Source organism: Gordionus sp. m RMFG-2023, chromosome 5, assembly GCF_954871325.1.
Source record: "Gordionus sp. m RMFG-2023 chromosome 5, tfGorSpeb1-WG-v2, whole genome shotgun sequence".
NCBI lineage: Eukaryota > Metazoa > Nematomorpha > Gordioida > Chordodea > Parachordodidae > Gordionus > Gordionus sp. m RMFG-2023.
In genome coordinates this window covers 25,142,177-25,161,611 of record NC_088779.1, presented here as the reverse complement: position 1 = coordinate 25,161,611, position 19,435 = coordinate 25,142,177, and the positions used below count along the sequence as shown (strand labels likewise).

General features: G+C 26.9%; 2 protein-coding genes across 2 annotated transcripts; one reads left to right on the top strand and one right to left on the bottom strand.

Annotated features, from left to right (window-relative positions):
* The first annotated feature begins 1,689 nt into the window (after nucleotides 1-1,689).
* LOC135930284 (uncharacterized) lies at nucleotides 1,690-2,127 on the top strand. Its single transcript, XM_065467065.1, has one exon. It carries the CDS (start codon nucleotides 1,690-1,692, stop codon nucleotides 2,125-2,127), a length of 438 nt encoding a protein of 145 aa, XP_065323137.1.
* Nucleotides 2,128-3,531: 1,404 nt separating this feature from the next.
* Nucleotides 3,532-15,949, bottom strand: LOC135929541 (glutamate decarboxylase 1-like). Its single transcript, XM_065466167.1, has 14 exons — nucleotides 15,797-15,949; nucleotides 11,505-11,798; nucleotides 10,944-11,034; nucleotides 10,555-10,661; nucleotides 10,389-10,507; nucleotides 10,236-10,315; nucleotides 10,004-10,175; nucleotides 7,196-7,260; nucleotides 7,065-7,143; nucleotides 6,158-6,307; nucleotides 6,050-6,099; nucleotides 5,944-5,998; nucleotides 4,951-5,040; nucleotides 3,532-3,757 (listed from the first exon to the last, which is right to left on the bottom strand). Exons 1-14 carry the CDS (start codon nucleotides 15,945-15,947, stop codon nucleotides 3,578-3,580), a joined length of 1,683 nt encoding a protein of 560 aa, XP_065322239.1. The 5' UTR covers nucleotides 15,948-15,949; the 3' UTR covers nucleotides 3,532-3,577.
* Between the last annotated feature and the right edge of the window lie 3,486 nt (nucleotides 15,950-19,435).

Below are 19,435 nucleotides of genomic sequence, written 5' to 3'. Positions count from 1 at the left end.
AAAAGGGCCGCCTAGACATAAGGAGACTTGGTGGTGGAACCCGGAGGTAGCGAAAGCCGTGGATGAGAAACGGAGGTGTTTCAAAGTATGGTATAATATCAAAGAAAATAGTGATAATCATATTTACAAGATGGCTAAAAGAAATGCTAAGAAATTAATAGCGAAGGCTCAAGAAGAAAAAAGACACTAGTTTGCTAAAAATATGGTTCGAATGGTAAAACAGATGTCAAAAAAGAGGCAGGATGTGATAGGTGTAAAGTGTTTGAAAAATATGGAAGGAAAAATGACGATTGATAGTAGTGGTATTAAGAACACCTGGAAGATTTACATGAAAGGACTTTTGAATGAAGAAAATGAATGGAATAATAATATTAGTTGTGAAAAGGTAGAAGGTCCAGGATGTAAATTTGGCAAGGACGAGATAAAAAGAGCAGTAAAAAAGATGAAGAAAGAGAAGGCATCGGGTTTAACGATGGTGGTATCAGAGATGTTTAAAGGTTTGATGATTTAGGGATTGAATGGTTAATGAATTTAGCAAATCAAATTGTCACAGAAGGTACTATTCCCGAGGACTGGCGAAGAAGTATAATTATCCCAGTATACAAGGGGAAAGGTGATCCTTCAGATTGCGGGTCTTACAGAGCTATTAAACTCTTAGAACATGCAATGAAAGTATTTGAGAGAGTGTTAGAGAAGCGGTTAAGGGAACAAATTAAAATTGATGAAATGCAGTTTGGTTTTACATCGGGAAAAGGCACGACAGATGCAATTTTTGATATGAGACAAATTCAGGAGAAGTATCTTGCGAAGGAAAAGAAACTCTATTATGCGTTTGTTGATTTGGAGAAAGCATTTGATAGGGTGCCGCGTGAGATTACAAGATGGGCCTTGAGAAAATCCGGTGTGGAGGAATGGTTAGTTACCGCAGTGATGGCAATGTATGTTGGAGCACAAACAGCAGTACGGACGGATCATGGTGATAGTGACAGCTTTGAGGTGAAGGTAGGACTTCATCAAGGATCCGTGCTGAGTCTATTATTATTTATCTTAGTAATGGATGTGGTGGCTAGAGAAATGCGTGAAGGACTTCCCTGGGAGATATTCTATGCCGATGACCTTGTATTAATGGCAAACAGTGAGGGGGAATTGAGGGATAAAGTTAGTAAATGGTAGATGACTATGGAAGCAAAGGGCTTGAAAATGAATGCATCAAAAATAAAGGTGATGATTGGTGGGAAAAATCTAAAGATGGAAGAATCCGGTAAGTGGCCTTGTGGTGTATGTGGGAAAGGAGTTGCTAGAAATTCTATCCAATGCACCAGATGCCAGAAATGAGTACATAAAAGATGTAGCGGGAAAAAAGGCAGTTTGATGTTGGAAAGAATGACCTTTATTTGTAGAACATGTATGAAAGGGATACATATTAATGATAACCTAAAAAATGGTGGTCTGGATATTGGCAATGGGTTAACCCTAGAAAAAGTGGATAAGTTTTGTTATTTAGGTGATATGCTAAACGCAGATGGTGGTGTAGATTCTGCCGTTGTTGCAAGGATCAGACAAGCTTGGAAGAAGTTCAGAGAGATGTCGTCTATTCTTACAAATAAAAAAGTTTCTCTGAAGTTAAAGGGGAAAGTTTAGGTAAGCTGTGTGAGGAGTTGTATAGTTTATGGCGGTGAAACATGGGCAATGAAAGTAACTCACGAAGCCAAATTAGAAAGAACAGAGATGAGGATGGCTAGATGGATGTGTGGGGTATCTCTGAGAGAGAGAAAAACTAGCAAGGAACTGCGAGCAAGATTAGGTATAGAAATGATTGGTATGGTATTGCGACGAAATAGACTAAGATGGTATGGGCATGTGGAACGTATGACAAGAGACGACTGGGTAAAGAGATGCACAATGATGGAAGTAGGAGGATCAAGATCTAGAGGAAGACCCAAGATGACGTGGACAAATGTGATAACGGCGGATATGAGAAGCATGAATCTTACAAGTATTGATGCTCAGGACCGTCAAAAATGGAAAAAAAAATCAGAGGGAAAACTGGCCTACCCGGGTAAACCTGGAAATCGCCATAAAACGGAGAAGAAGAAGAAGAAGAAGAAGAAGATATACAAGGTATAGTCAAGGATATTTTACATAAAGCATGTGCTCCACAGTTCAGAATGGTTTTTAAATCATGTGGAATTTAACCATTTAATCCTATAATTAATGATGAAATTTATAATACGTTTTTAAATGATTTACCCAACACTTTAAATTATGAGGAAACTAATGATAATAATAACAATGTTAATTTTGAGAATAATAATAGTAATAATATATCATTGAGAATTATATAAGATGAGTCTGAAATCAACCATTCTTATCAAATGAGCAAACAACCTCTAAAAATTTTGACCCTGAATCAATTTTTCTAAGCACAACATTTTATAAAAAGCCTGGAAGCAAAAATAAACAATATTCTGCTATTTAACATCTAGGCCATAAAAAAAAAGTCATGGAGAGAGCAAATAAAAGAAAAAAATGAAAAAATGTTATTAATAAGAAAAATAATTATTAGTTTGCAAAAAAAAAATTATTACAGATATCATAGCAACCAAGACGTTTCAATTTCGTAAATGGTCACATAGAAGCTATTGCAATTTTAATACCTTTTTTATTTACAGAGATTGTGAATAATCTTCTCGTTTTTTTGTTTATGAATGATATATATTACTTTTATGCTTTAAATCATTAATTATGTAATAATAAAAAATATATAACATTTATGTGGAAAATTAAGCAGAGCTTATAATAGCCCCGAGCAAAGGCTTGCTCGTCCCCGGGTAGGGTCACTCGTTCCCAAAAAAATTACAAAACAATGTTATAAATATTAAACCATTTCCAAATTTTTTATAATAATTAACGATGTAGATTTGAACTCTTTTAATTTTATTGATTAGACCACAATATCTTTACATTTAAATAATTTATGTTATATATAAACATTTTGATAAATACAACAAACCTTTACATAAAAGGTAATAATATAATTGTAAATTGTATAATAAAGTGCAGTGTATATATATATATTCTCCTAACTACTAGTAAAATAATGTGTATAAATAATCTATTTTATATAATATATATTTGGAAAATAATAAATATTTACGATAATTTTAAGTATTTATTGCTTAAATTCATTTACTTTCGATTACATATTTAAATTAATAAATATTTTGTGTAGATGCGCAATATAGAGGAAGACATAATATACTATTATTTTTTAAATCTACAATTTTTATTTATCTAAATTTAATTAGGTAAAGAAAATAAAAGGTAATGCAGTTCATACCCATTTCATACAAATTATTGCATTAGTGGCTATTACAAAATGACATTAATATACCAATTTTTAGTCATGGTTAGTTTAGATATAATTTAATTTATATATTTTTAGGGTGCAAACCATTCCCTAATAAAAAGGACTTATATAAAATAAAAAATAGACATAAAATATAACTATTTAAGTTAGACTGACTTAACATTAATAAATAAACCATTAAAATAAAATTATATATACAAATAAAGATTAAAAGACTATATTTCGCCCTAATCTTTCGACTTCTTCAACTACGAAAATCAAATCTTCTTTTACTACGGCCGGATTCGAGATTATCATCCTGAAAAAATTCACTTTATCGAGTAAAGGCTGGTAGCCTATCATCATAGTTCCATCTTCCATCATCTTACATTTTATAATTGGGGCAACCTAATAAAAGAAATGATAAAAAAATGAAAATGAAATTATCGGTCAATGTTCTATCTAAGAAATTCATGTTACTAACGTAATTCAATACATTCTTTATCCGAGTATAGATTCTGAGTCCTATATTGATCATAATTTTTCCGGTTTGCCATAGAAGAAAAATCTTACCTTTTATTTGCAGTCCAATATTTTTTCATTACCTTTTTAGATCAGACATGGACTTATAAAAGAATTAATACCCAACTCGGACCTATAAAAAACAATAATCGGATCTGATAAATTGGATCAATATTTATGCACGATAGATGTCAGTGTTTTAATCTAAACCAAAAAAAAAATAATGGAGAAAAAATGTATATAAAAAATTTTAAACTAAACCAATTGTCAGTCAACTAATCATAAATGAATTAAAATGGAAGATGTATTCATAGACCTGAATCCCTATTTATTTATATAAATGATAAATTTAATATCTTAAATCATTACGGACATAGATAAATATAAATATATATTGATTATTATTAAGGAAATCTAAAAAATACGAGTGGTTTATGATAAAATTTGCTCTTTTGAACCAAATTTTCTTTCCTGTCGAGTGTTAGAGATTATGTTATACTTCATAAAATGACCTCAGTTTTTTTCTCAAGTTTATATTTCCTCTCCTTACCTTTTATTTCAAACTTTTATATATTAAAATAGCAATTAAAGCGCGATATCAATTTTCATATCATCTATAGCAATGTATTGCTTAGGTACATTATTTAGTTAATGAGGACCAATTTTGAGCTCCTTTTTAAATATAATTTTTTAAATATAAAAACATCTCATAGATTGATATTAATGTTTTACGGTTATATTACAATCACTCTTTAAATCAGAGACACTAAAATAAACAGAAGAATTTTCATTTAAATATAGAATATGCAAAATTGTCCGATAATTTAGCAAGAATTATGTTTAGGTTGGAGATCACTTTTGGTAGATAATTAATAGAAATCAAATCTATAATTATAGATAATGTTCCTAAATCAATTCAAATGGCAGGGATAGATCTAAATAAATTAAGATGTTCTGCACATAATCTTTTAAAAATTAAACGCATTCACTTTCTATCAGAATTTTTAATTTATACTTATTTCATCATCGCTAAAGTCTTTAATAAATAAAAATTTAGAATATCAACTTTAAAAATAAACCTTTTCTAGTAAGGCATATTTTTCTTCACTTTCTTTCATATCCCTGATTGATGGAGGCAAATACCAAAAACATACGTTTGTGCATTCAGGCTTATAAAGTAAAATAATAGTTAATTGATAGTAAGAAAGTATGAAATATCGGTCCAATCCTGTTCGATCTATTTTTATTTTATGGATCAAGTATGCCCTCTAAAGAATAACAATTTTCAGGGACAAAGTTCTATAAATGCCCCAGCCCTTTGTCCAATTTTTTACATTTTTAAGCTCAAGTCAAGTCCCACCCTATTCGGGTCTCGGGAGAATTGTGCTCTACCATGGTAAAAGCTTAATAATATACATGACCTTAAATATTATTGCTTTTAGTTGTTTTAATTTTAAAATATCAATTTTGAAACCATTTATCCACTATTTTTTTTCCCCAAGTCTTATTTCTGATGTATTTTTATTCCTAAGATTTTTTCCGTTTTTATAGCTGTTATTTGGTTTCGTTTTTTTTGCAGTATTTGCCCATTACCATATATATATAGAATTTCTCTTAGTTCCATCTATTATCAAAAAAATTTTCTCGTGTAATAGAATTTCTGTTTGGTGTTTAGTCATTATTCATAGATTTGTCTACATCAAGTTTAATATCCAGGTCTTATTAATTAAATTGTTTGTAACTAGTAGATTAAAATTTTTTTAAAATAGATCCTTCAGTCTTTTTACTCTGCTGACCAATTTTTAGATCTAGGCCGCGCCCAGCTAAAGAACCCACTAACGAGAAGGGGGGGGGGTACACATTGAATATCTATGGGATAACTCAGAGGCGATATCCCTTTGTTAACATTAACAAATCTTCATTTCATATTTTAGTAATCTGGGGAGGAAGATGGGCATTAATGGCTAAATATCTAGAGTCTTTAGACTGAGCTGGCGGACCAGATCAAAATATGCGAAAATATAATGTTAGTCATTATTATCCATTTAATACATTTTAACAATTGTACGTACTTCTTCAATTATTAATTCGAAACCTTCTCGATCTTTGATTGCATCCACAAAAAATCTACATATTGTTTTTATTAAAGAATTTATACTTTAGTAAAAATTTAATTACTTGGTCATATCCCATAGATAATCTATTTGCTTTTCGAATCCAAACATTCCCTTTAAATATTTTAATTATACATTTGTCATCTTTTTTAAAAAAATATTCGAATTCAACCTTTGCCTGCCACATAATCCATAGTTTTAAAACATCTACATGTCTACCACATTGAATTGATTTATCCCCGGTGTCGTAATTAACATCGTATGGTTTATCCTTTTGAAATAAGTAGTCTGCACACATTTGATTGCACTCATATAAGAGGCCCTATAAATTAAGCATGTAACTAGTTTTGTTAAACGGCTCATTTTGAGCCAATTTTTAAAAACGGCTAACTTGATATTCCATCCAGAAAATATTAAGCAAACCTGAAGATTTTGCTCATTAAAGGAACAACGGTCTAAACATATATTAACGAAATCTCGAGGCTTAGGCATAATTTTTTCTGACTAAAATATTTAGTTAGCCGTTTTAAAAAATCGGCTTAAAATGAGCCTTTTAACAACACGACATGTAACAATTTCATTTTAAAAAATACAAATCAATTCAAGATGATAACTCAGAGCTTTTCCTATTCGTTCGTTAAATTTCTAAGTTTATTTATATATAGAAAACGATATAATGGCGATTTTGAATTGAGTATCTTTTCCACTATATTTTATTCATATTATTTAAAATAAAAAATGATTTTAATTTTTAGGCTATTTGTCCAAACCTGAATATTTTCGTTTTTTTTCTGGTAATATTTTACTCCTTATTACATATTAAAATTAAATATCCAAAGCCATTTCCTATTTTTCTTTATTTTTTTGGCAGCAAAATTTTTATTCATAAATTAAGCTTTTGAGAGCTTAATTTATTCTTAAAATCCAATTTCGATCATTTCAGTAATGTTATAATATTATTCATTATTATGCAGCACATCAAATAACTAGACTAGCAATCAGGTATAAATATAATATCAAAATATAATAAAATTGAGTTAAAAAAATTTTTTTATCAAATATTTTTTTTTTTGGTAAACTTTGTGTTTGATTAGAAAAGCTGAACATTGTAATAAAGCACCCATTAATTTATGAGGGTTCCAAGTAACGGAATCTGCCCTGTATTGTAAAATAAAATTAGAAAATTATTTAGATATTAGGAAAGAATTACATTTCTATCCCTTTCAATAAATTTCTGTGGTTACGTGACAATAGAGCTCCACCACCCCATGACGCCTATAAGAATAATACAAAAAAAACGTTTATAACATTTTTTAAAAAGAACCAAATATCGAAGCTGATATAAAAAAAAATTTGCCCAACATTTTAATTGGCTAAATCTGTTCGAGAAAACTAATGCATCGCCTATAGTGGAGACATAAACTATGCGTATTCATAGATAAACGATAGCTTCGTTTCAGGTCATTTAGGCAAAAATCTTATTACGAAACAAATTTTAGCCAAGCTTTTATCGATAATTTTGTTTATTGCGAAGGAATTTAAGAGCTAAGATAATATCGCGAAACCCTTCAACGAAACCCAAAACCGTGAATTCATTTTAACGAAAACTTTTATCGCAAGCTCTTTATAACTAATTTTTTTTTCTTACAACGAATGTATTTTAGTTGTCATTATCGAGAAAGCATTACCACGAAATAATGTATATACTGATAATATATTTATTAAAAGATAAACAATATAAATAATAATTTACCCACATGAATTCATAAATCACAACCACTAAATGTTTTAAGGATATTTCGTTACTTATTGCTAATTAAATTAGAAAAAGTTGGCTTAAATGTGACCTCCCCAATAAATTTATCTAACTACGCCCCCCCCCCATTTTAATAACATGATTTTTGAAAATAATTTAATCTGAAATGCTTAAAAAATTTTCTTACTTAATTCAGGATTAAAAATACTGAAAACGAAGAATTTTTACTTATTTTGTAAGTTTTTTAAAAAAATATCATCGACGATTTTTGTTAAGTAAAATTTTTTGATTTTCTTAGAATATTTTATTAAAATTTTTTAAGTTATTTTTTTAAAAAAAATTTAATGCATTATTGTTTCTAAGAAAAGTGAATCTCATTTTATTCAAATTTCTTATTTCTTCAAGTAAATTGTTGTTCCTTTTTCTAAATTCCGGGAACTTAAAAGTATAATAAAGAATTATCAACTCAGTGAAATTATTTTTAATCCCATCTGTCAGATTTGATAAGTAATTAGTAAAATTAAGTAAATTTAAAAACTATCCCTTGTAATCTTTAACATATTGTTTAATTTTAAATATATTTCATCCTTTTTATCAGAGACCTGCAGAGGTACCATTTGTACGGCCCGCCCGGCCCGGATATTTTTTTTAAAAAAATTTTCGGCCCAGCCCGGGTTATTTTTTATATAATTTCCTGGCCAGCCCGGGTTATTTTTTATAAAAAATTTTCAGGCATGGTCCGGATTTTTATAAAATATTTTTTTTTTGATTTTTACAGCTAACAATGGCGATTTCAAATATTTGGTTTTAAAATATAAGGCCTCGGATATTTTTTTAAAAGATTTTTCAGGCCCGGCCCGGGTAAATTTAAAAAATTAAAATAAGTCCCTGCCTGCAGGTCTCTGCTTTTTATAATGTAAAAATTTAGACAATATTATAAGGAATTTATAATTGATTTGATACTTGTAGTATTGTTTGGGTAGATTTTTTAAAATGACCCGATTAAGATTCTAGCTAAAATATTATTATGTAATCGAGATTCGGTAAATAAATGTCCAAGCATTTTTGCCAGCTATGAGCAAAATCATTTGGCTTACATAATGTTATTTTAGTTATAATCTTAATTGGATCTTTTTTTAAAATAGACCCGAATCGAGCTTTTTAACGACACTAGATACTTGTCCAGTGTCCCAATATCGGAATATAAATGATTAGATTATTAAACACAAATTAATATGAAAACAGAAAATGCTATAGATGCAATTAATTTTTGAATCGCGATTCAAAATCAGATAAATACAATCTATAAGACATGACGTTATAGTTTATAGTTAGCTTTTTATATAACTCGGTTTTAGTTTAGTGACGCAAAACTGAATGGTGAAATACTAAATACTAATAACTTATTTTGCCTTATTAGTAATATGGCAAAATATTGGCGCCAGCCAGACTTTCACCATTAAAGATCAAATAATGAATTCAATAAATAATATATTCTTAAAACTTGGGTTTTTATTGCGCTCTCTTATAAAATAGAACCTCAAGGAAAAGCATATATAGGGTAGCATCATAAATTATATTTATGTAATATATTTTTCAAGCCAATTCTAAACTCAAGAATTCTTATCACAATTTATTAAGGTTAAAATTATTTAAAAGCGATATCATCGATCTTTCAACTTATTTTTAAAAAACATATAATTAATATGGTTTTTAAAATAAATGTTTAATAAAATAGACACTAATTATTCCGATATTGCTTCCTCGCTATGGTTTTCAACGATATTAACTTCGTAGTAATAAATTTGTTAAATAGTTTTATCCACTATATTATCTTCGCATTTTGGGTTTTGTTATAATTTCTTCGTTATAAAAAAAAATTAGCGTTTTTTTTATAAAAGTTTTGCTGTCATGTATTCGCCCCAAAATGTTCGCGCTAAAATATTTAGCTATACATGATATCTAGATAGAGTCTTCGCGCTATAGTATTCGCGCTATAGTATTCGCGAATGTTCATCTGGTTTCGATTATAAAACCTATTAGCACTGATAAAAATTCGCGTAAAAGTTTCTCTGTTTTAAATTTTGCACCGCTTCAAGCGGCATCGCAATATTTGCCATTATCATAAACGAGCCCCCTATGTATAAATAAATTTAACTCTTATCCTTCCTATAAAGAATATAAATTATATCATAATATAATAATTTTTATTTTTAGTAAAAATATAAGGCAATTAAAAAATGAAGGTATTATGATTTTTACGTCCACGTGAAACCATAAACCGTATTTGCGACACATATCACCGATAGGTTCTAATAAATCGAAACTCCCATAAACCGTGGTTCCAGAAGTAGCGTTAACCATTAACGGACGGTTCCCTTTTTTCAAATGCTCTATAATTTTTTGTTCCAAATCTTTGATCAACATGTGACCTCTGAAATATGATTATTTTTTTATATTCATTATAATTTTTTCTGAATTATTTAGATTATACTTTTCATCGCATTCAATGATGATTAGATTATCTGTTCCGATTCCTGACACCGCCGCAGCTCCTTTGATGGAATAATGGCTCTTCATTATTCGATTGATAGTTTTATATTCATATATTATTTTTAAAATATATAAATTGTTGAATAATATTTACGTGCTGAGAAGTGAAAATAATTAAACGTTTATCCAATGAAAAATTTCCCCGTTGCTTAGTCGATGGGTTAGACCAGTATCTAGCACATACCACAGCATACAAATTAGAGATAGTTCCACCTTTAATAAGTGAATCAAGTTTTTATTAAATTATAAACACAATTTACCAGGTGAAAATATCCCATCAGCATTATGAAATCCAATGATTTCGCACATTTTATTAATCACAAATTGTTCCATGAGGACATACACCGGGGAAATCTCGTATGTGAACCTAAAAAAAATATATATAGATATTATAGATATTTCTTGTAGTTAATGATTTACAATATTCATATTCTTAAAAATCAACTTCTATCCTGAATGGAAAGTATATTAAAAAATGAAAAACGTAGTCAATTTCTTTTTACAAATGACTAATAATTATGCGAGAAAATAGTTGGTAATCAACTGATATAACATAAAATTATAAATGTATAAAAATACGAATATACCTATTAAAGAATTTAAATGCTATTAAAACTAAACATAAAATTATATAAAAATGAGTTGTTACATGTTGGAATTAGTCACGGCGGTTAAAATCTCTCCGGCTAAACTTAAGATATCTAATCCACTTGTTAATTGATTGTAGAACCGGGGATGCCCTTATAAAATGATAGCATAAATATATATATCATATTTTGGGCTTATTATTATAGCTGAATACTTTATCGTTATAACTTGTTGTTTATGTAAAGAGATTGCATTTATAATTTATAAATAGAAATCTGTTTATAATTTTGGATAATTATATTTTACCGAAAAAATAATTTAAAATGATTATATGTTCCTAAAGTATTTTCAAAAGCACCCCTAAAATTGATTAAACAGCAGCATTTATTATATCAAATTTTGAAATTAGCTTATCTAGACCATTTTTTAAATGAGTACCCTATAATTAAAAAATTTAGTTACTTAAGCATCCACTGAATAAATAAAAAGGTATGTGACGTCTCTTACGTTATAATACTCTTAATTTGAATTTTATAAAAATGACCCCCTACCTTATACAAAATTAACACCGCCTATATGTTATCAAGAAGGATGAGTAATAATTAATATTAAATTAGGTTACCTGTTTTAACTTGATATTTAAGTACTAAGTTGCAGAGCTCTATCACATCCGACAAACTTTTAATATGTTTTTTGCCCTTCTTACTAGTATCTTCGTTATTTGTGGAACCATCTGGAATGTTGAAATCAATCAGTTTCATCAAATCCTCGGGTTTGGTAAAATCCAAAACCTTAGAATCCCTGTTATTTTCGTAATTGATGTAGTTTATGACTAGGTCAAAAATTTGTTTCAAAAATAATTCCGTGATCTTTGTACTATGCCCGTTAGGGCCATCGTTGTTATACGGAAGCAAATCTAAATTAATAATTATATAACTTTAATTTGAATAAAATAATATAATTGAGGAAAACTGGCTACAAAGTATATGTTTTTTAGAAATTAATAAATTTTAGCCAAATTCTGTATATGGTCTCTTTAGAGAACAGTTTTTCTAATGGCTTTGGAAATTTTTTATGAATACACAATAGTTAATCAGTTTTCCTGAGTAACTCTGACCATCCTGGGAGGGGGGTTGACCCTGCCACCCTTTTAACAACTGAAATATCGATAATGTATGAACAATCATTTGGGAATTATATTTAATAGTCATATAATTTGACTCATAATATATTTTTTTTAATTAATATAAATTCAATTAAAAGCAAAGGAGGCATATAGATTAAAGTGGTAATCTCGAAAGAAACCAAATTTTTTTTTATTATTATTTTTTGGACTTCTTTTATTTTTAAAACAAAAAAAAAATCGCGTTAGCAATTTTCTAAAATCTTTTTATTTCTCTATTCACTTATTCCGTGATATACTAAAATAAAATATAAAAAATAATTGTTTTTCAATGCTTAAAATTAGATTAAAAATTTTTTTTTTAGTGGTATACTTATATACATTTTTTTTTTCAATTAATTTAATTGATGTGTCATCAATTTGTGACTATATAAGGTTATAACACCAAAAAAAATATATCATGTAAAATCAAAATACACATAGTAATTATTTTTTTCAAAGTTAGAAGACCATAATATATAATAAGTGGTTTGTGTAAAGAACGAGAGAAAATAATTCCAATTAATTAAGCCTTATCTTCTGACGTTTTTTCTTTTCTTTTTAAAGTTATAAATCAAAATAATTGTTATATAGGAATATAAAATAAAATACAAGGCAAAGAGTTATATAATTTATATCAAAAACCCGTATGAACGATTTTTTAAAAAAATCTAAAAAAAAAAATTATATTAAGGTTAGGTGTAATAGTAATTTATAATTACTAGGATGGGAAGATCCCTTTTATAATTAAAAGGTGCAAATTAAAATTTATAAATTAATCTATCATATTTTGCAATTTACACCTGCTTTGATGTTAAAGGTCTTCCAAAATATATAGAGGTTGACTATTAACAAAATTTTTATATTTTTATAACTGAATCTATCGTTCCATTATTGCTTTGAACTAAAAATAATACTACAAAATTTCATTCTTTGTTTTGAGATTCGCTAAAGGTGAAAGAAATCTCAACTCTTATATTTTTTTGTGCCTCTATTTTTATTTTTTAAATGGTCAATTCCACATGAAAATGAAATAAGTAGGTGAAATGTTGAATGGCCATGTTTTTGCTTTTTTGAAAAAAAGGTATTAGACCAAATATATTTTACATCAATGTGTAGCCTAATTATTAATCTTTAAAATAAAATATGAATCAAAGTTCTATCTAAAATAGTTCATGAGCTAGCTGAGGGTTATGTCGAAAGTTGTTCTGGCCAGTCAATAATCAGAGATCTGCAAAAGTAGGAGGTTTTAAAATTTTTTTATAAATATATCTCAACTTAACAATTTTATGTTCAATTTTTTATGTAAAATAAAAATATTTGATTTTAGTTGTAAAAACTAAACGCCATAGAACATATATCTTTTATTTTGAGTAATTATAAAAATGAATTTATATATTTAATAAATTCTAGTCGGGCCAGTCAATTTCTTTTGAAAAAATTTCGGGTCGGGCAGACAAAACTTTTTTAAATTTCGGATTCGGGCCAGGCCGGCAATACTTTTTCAAAAAAATTTCGGGCTGGGCTTGAAAAATTAAGCCCGATGTAGATCACCATATACTATGTGTTAACTGGCCATAATATATTTTTTAAGAATTTTATTATAAATATGAAATAATACAATATGAAATACTTGTAGAAGATATATGTTAATATTTCTACATTTTTTACTTTTATTAAAAATTAATTATACACTAATTTAATTATTAATATCTCAATTTATTATCATTTATATAATGGTAATTATCTTTTTGCTAAACATTCTTAAGTTTGTTCATCATTTGAAATTTCACCAAATGTTGTTTGGCGTTTTATTTCAATATGAATATGTGGATGTGCGAATTGTGGCAAATCAATATATGGCCAGACAATACTAACCTTTCTATTATTATTAAGAGCCTTTATATGTTAATTAAATAAAACTTTTAAAGTCTAATTTTTTGTGTGAATAATGCTAAATCCCTAAGGATAATATTTATATAAAATATCAGTTATCTAAATTAGTAATTTTTTCATCAATCAAAAATATGTGTAACCTGATTTTTTTAGAAAGAGAAAGCAGTTTATATAAAATATATTTTTATTGGATTTCTCTATTCAATAAATGAACTTAGGCAAGGTACATATCATAAATATACACATTTTCACCAATTTTGGTAGAAATCGGTCAATAGATAAAAAGTTAAAGGATGGTGGCCAGTCTAACATGGCATTTATGGCACATTTCCCCTATTAAATTCTTTTACTAATTGTAGGTTGTAATTAGAAGTTCACAATATAATTAAAAAACAGCGTTGATTAAGATAGTATTTGAGCTAAGTCTAAGGTTATAATTTAAAATTTTATATTTTAAATATTATGCCAAAAAGTGTGATCCAGATGCCCCACAATGGGTTTGAGTGGATGAATTTATAAATGTTTTTGCCACAAATTCTTTTCTAAATAACACCAATCTTATATATTTTCCGAATTAAATTTTTTTATATTTAATATTTAAAAAAAACAGTAACCTTACCTCCGAAGAAAACATGCTTCAAAAACCGCTCTGAAAAAAACCTTCTTTTTGGAAATGGCCATAAATATATGATGTTAAATTAATAAATAATAAAACTATGATTTTAGGATAGATAATTATGCCCGTTAACAAATATATCGAATTTTATTATATAATAATAAACTAATAGGACCAGTTCAGTGAAATACAAATATGTACTACTTTGCCTTAGCCTATATTTCCCACAAGACCTAATTTTTAATATAAGCTGATATAATTATTTAAGTCTGAAATCATAATATTTTATTTATTAGTAAATTCGCCATATTCTTCATTTTAATCTTATATAAGAAGAGAATATTATTGATAATTGATTAGTAAATTCCCAATTATTCTGTTTATACCTAAACCAAATTATTCGTTATAATTTGTTATATTCGGTGGGATTTTGATCGATTCGTTTATAACGAATACAAATAAATAAAATACATTAATCGTCAAATCATTTTTTATTCATTAATATTTAATCGAATGATTCAAAATTGTATTTGAAATTTTTAGTATTATTCAAAATTTATCATGAATATTTGAAACTATTCCTAATATTAAAACTTATTTAAATGTTTAAAATTATTTGTAAGTATTTTAACATGTTACTTATGGAACATTTTATTTTTTTTAATTTTATTTACACATCCATAAATCACTTTTAGATTTAAATAAAAAAATACTTAAAATTTTATTTAAATTCTAAAATTCTAATTTTTCCAGAGTTTGAAAAAAAATCTTTTGAGCAAAAATCTTTAAATCTTTGAAGATTAAAGGCGGTTTTGATCAAATTTAAACATAAAATTTTAAAAAAATTTAAGTTTTAATATTTATGAATGATATATATTTTAAGTTAAACTGAAAATTTTTTACAAATTTATTCAAAAAATATATGATATTATCTCTGATTATTTCATTTTTGAAAATATTTAAACGAATATTTTCGAATCAAATCAAATAATGCTCTGATTATTCATACAAATATAAAAATTATTTTTTAAGGCCCAATATATCAAAAAAATTCCTTATTTAAATGATTTATAATTTTTTGGGGTGAGTAAAATTTGAGGATATGTATATCCTATATAATTTATTTGTTTACTTTATATATTATTTAAATTATATTTTTAAAGATCTTATTAAAATTAACATTATACATTACAGAGAAAATCAAAAACATTTGAGTTACACTTCTAGAATGAATTCTGACCTGTGTAAAAAGAATTTTTCAGAATTGTTGCACTCTCTTGTTTCAATGAACTCGCTTTTTTGGAGAGAGAATTTCGATGATGAAGGGAAGGGTCCTCTGAGATTCTGATATCATCGAAAGAGGACATAGTACGGAGATTAAATTTTGACATTAAAAGAGTTATAAATACTAAATAAAAGAGATTTAAGAGAGTTTATTTAGAAATTATTTTAGAATCCAAGAAAAATATATATTTATTTATATTGCTGAGTAATTTAATAAATAATATTAATTTGAAAAGTTTTTAAAAATATATATTATAATATTTAAAGTCGGTTCATAATGGCATTATTGTTTTTTTTATATAAAACTTGAAAAAAAATTTTGGAGTTCAAAAACTCAATAATAAAAAATTATACAAAAAGTGAATTTTTAATGCCAAAGAATTTTAGATTTATATACCAAATATAAATATATAACTTTTTTTTATCACCAAAATATTTTAAAATATTAAAACTAGACGTTATTAATTATTAGTTAAGGGGTTATTTAATTTTACCCTGTAACACAAATGGACCAAACTTAAATGGAGAGGAGCATGAAGGAATTAAATGCAAATATAGTATATCATAAGAAAATTTTAATGGGCTAATTTATATTTATTAAAATTAATCAAAAATTATTCCATGTATACATATATATACATACTATAACTATAACTATTATTATGATTAGTGTTGTTAAACGGCTCGTTTTGAGCCAATTTTTAAAAACGGCTAACTCAATATTTCATCCAGAAAAATATTACCCACGCCTGTAGATTTTGGTCATAAAAGGAACAAAGGTTTAAACATATATTCTCGAAATCTCGAGGCCTAGGCAATATTTTCCTGGCTAAAATATAAAATATTGAGTTAGCCGTTTTAAAAAATCGGCTCAAGCCGTTTAACAACACTAATTATGATATATAATTTAAATGAAGTAAATCTTAGAACTGGTTGATACATATATTTTATAAATAACATTCGAAAGAATTTTTTTTATTGACGTCGTTTTATAAGAGTTTAATGATTGGAAAATTTTTTTGGTTACATTTTGTAGAAGGTGTTTGCACACAGCAAATTTTCTGTCATGTAGACACTGTTTAAAAACCTAATTTCAAAGGTTTATATTATTTTTTTATTATTTTATTGTTAAAAAATAGTAAAAAGAAGGGGCCCTTATTTTCCTCTAAAAATACTTTCATGAATATTCTCGGGAATTGAATAATGATTATAAGAAATGTAAATGGGGAAAGACCCTGAGAGGTAATGATACCCATAATGATATATAAATTTTTCTTTTGATTCTGGTTTTTCGTAATAAAAATTTTTTTAATATAGGATGCAAACATTCTCAAAAAAATACTGAAATGTATATGTTAATTATTTTATACATAATAGAATTCATGTTGGAGGGCCTTGTATCAAGCTTGGTCTTTGTCGTCATTCTTCTGAAAACCAATAGATCGCAGATTTTTATATCTTAATCATGGGATTAATTCCTAAATAGAAAACGAAAATTCATATATATTAATCAATTTTAATCAGTGGTCGCTAATGCCTAATCGGTGCATAAATATATATTTAAATTTTATGATGCTCGAAAAGCGATCCCTTGCCTTAAAAAATATTTTCCTCAATAAGACGCGTTGAGCACATTCTTTGACTTTCCCTTGGCGATGTCATTTTTGCCAATGAACGCGCAACATAGAATTACTAGGCACATAGACTATGAATTAACATGGGGTGGGGGAATTATTTTATGAGAGGAAGGGGATATGATACTAGAAGGTATTTGAAATTGGAAAGAGTAGTTATAAATGTGTCATCGTCATTTGAATAATATTAGAGACTGAAAAAGGGGTTCTCCTTTATCTATCTCCTTTATGCCTCTTCCCATCCCCTGGTTATATAACCTTGAATATACGATTGATTTAAAACAATGGTTATACTCTACATGGCCTATAAAATATTATAATTGTTATTTTATGATAAAATATATGTATTTAATCCTTTTATATATATATATATTTTAAGGTCCAAAAATGTTTATGAAAAAAAATAATTAAATAAATTTAAAATATATGTAACTTTTAAATATTTTTTGTGGAATTATTGTTTTTCCTACGGCAAACTGGTTTTATAATAGATATTTATGTTTCCGTAATATCTTTTTAATCTACTAAAATTAAAAATTATGAGCTTTTTCTAATACCAAAAAATAAGTCACATATAAATTATGTTTCATCATAAAATTAAATTTTATTTAGGAAATTAAATGATAAAATTTTTATTTTTTTTGCAAAGCTTGTCTCTATTATTAAGTTATGTCGCTTTTTTTAAATTTTATTTGTAATAAATTATTTACAATACCTTTTATTTAATTAAAATAAGATTATATGTATTAGTAATTTATTATTATTTTCCAAACAAAATTTAAATATTTTTAAAATAATTAAGTTCAATTTTTAAAAAACGAATTTCAGTATATAATTAAGTGGTTCCTGAGATACTTAATATTTATTACAGTAACAGAACTTAGTATGATTGAAGATTTTTCTTAAGTTGGTATTTGGAAGAAGGATTTTTACTACGCATAGAGGGGTAGAGAAATCCTGAATCATTACCATTCCTTTTCATTCACAACTGGCCATGAATATAACTCGCAACTATTTTAATTTCTATTTATTTTTTTAGTGATACGAGTAGTGCTTAGATCCGGGCCCGCTGGACTCCCAGAGTAGGTGAGAATATAGAATTTAAATTCAATTTGACCTAATCAGGATTAAGGTTAAAATTTTGTTTAGATTTTTTTAAATTACCCTCATGAGTCAAACGACATTTTTTTAAATACGGGGAGGTATTTTTAAAAAAATTTACGTTTTAATATGAAATTTATGGGTTGTTTTATTTTCAATTCCAAATAAATCGAGATATACAATTATACAACTTGTTTAAATAAAAAATAAATATGTAATAATCTTAAATATTTTTTTTAAAGGTAAGTTGGATAATTATATATTTTACTGTTTTGATGCTAGATCAATTTTGATTATTTCTATTTTTTATTTCTTCTCTTAATTGAAAAAAAAGAAAGAAAGAAAGAAAGAAATATCGCTAAGCCATGAGGCAAGAGTATTTTTAAGGTTATGGTACCCTTAAGTTTAAACCTAGATTGAGGCTAAGATTATAGTTTTCTAAAATCTTCATCCAAATTATTTTGGAGTCGGTTCAAAACCTGCAAAAATTGAACCATTTATCACCACTAGTTGCTGGCATCAAAACTATTCTATACCTTGAATAGAGGAGAAACGGTGGTAATTTATGAAAATTTATTTTGGGATTATGAAGATTTTTTTAGGACAATTTAATATTGTTTAAGTATTAATGGGTCAATAAAATGAATCTTTAATGCTTTGGTGAGTAAAATCTGATATATAACTCTAAATTATTTCATTCTATGTAGCGGTATCTTATTTCAAAACAATAACGCTAACTTGCGGATTGAATATTATTAAAATTTAAAATTTTATATAAATTATTTTGAATATTATTAAATAAAGGATTTAAATTATCTATTGATAGATTAATGAAAATATAATTATTAATATCTTATTCC

Bases quoted from the DNA above. Each gene is read 5' to 3' on its own strand.
- LOC135930284 (XM_065467065.1), top strand. From the start codon at position 1,690: ATGAAAGTAACTCACGAAGCCAAATTAGAAAGAACAGAGATGAGGATG.
- LOC135929541 (XM_065466167.1), bottom strand. From the start codon at position 15,947: ATGTCAAAATTTAATCTCCGTACTATGTCCTCTTTCGATGATATCAGA. The intron at 10,662-10,943 runs GTAACAACTCAT...TATTTTTTTTAG, and splicing joins GCCGTGACTAATTCCAACAT to GTTCACATACGAGATTTCCC. The intron at 6,308-7,064 runs GTTTACCAAAAA...CTTAATTTATAG, and splicing joins CTTTTCTAATCAAACACAAA to GGCCTCTTATATGAGTGCAA.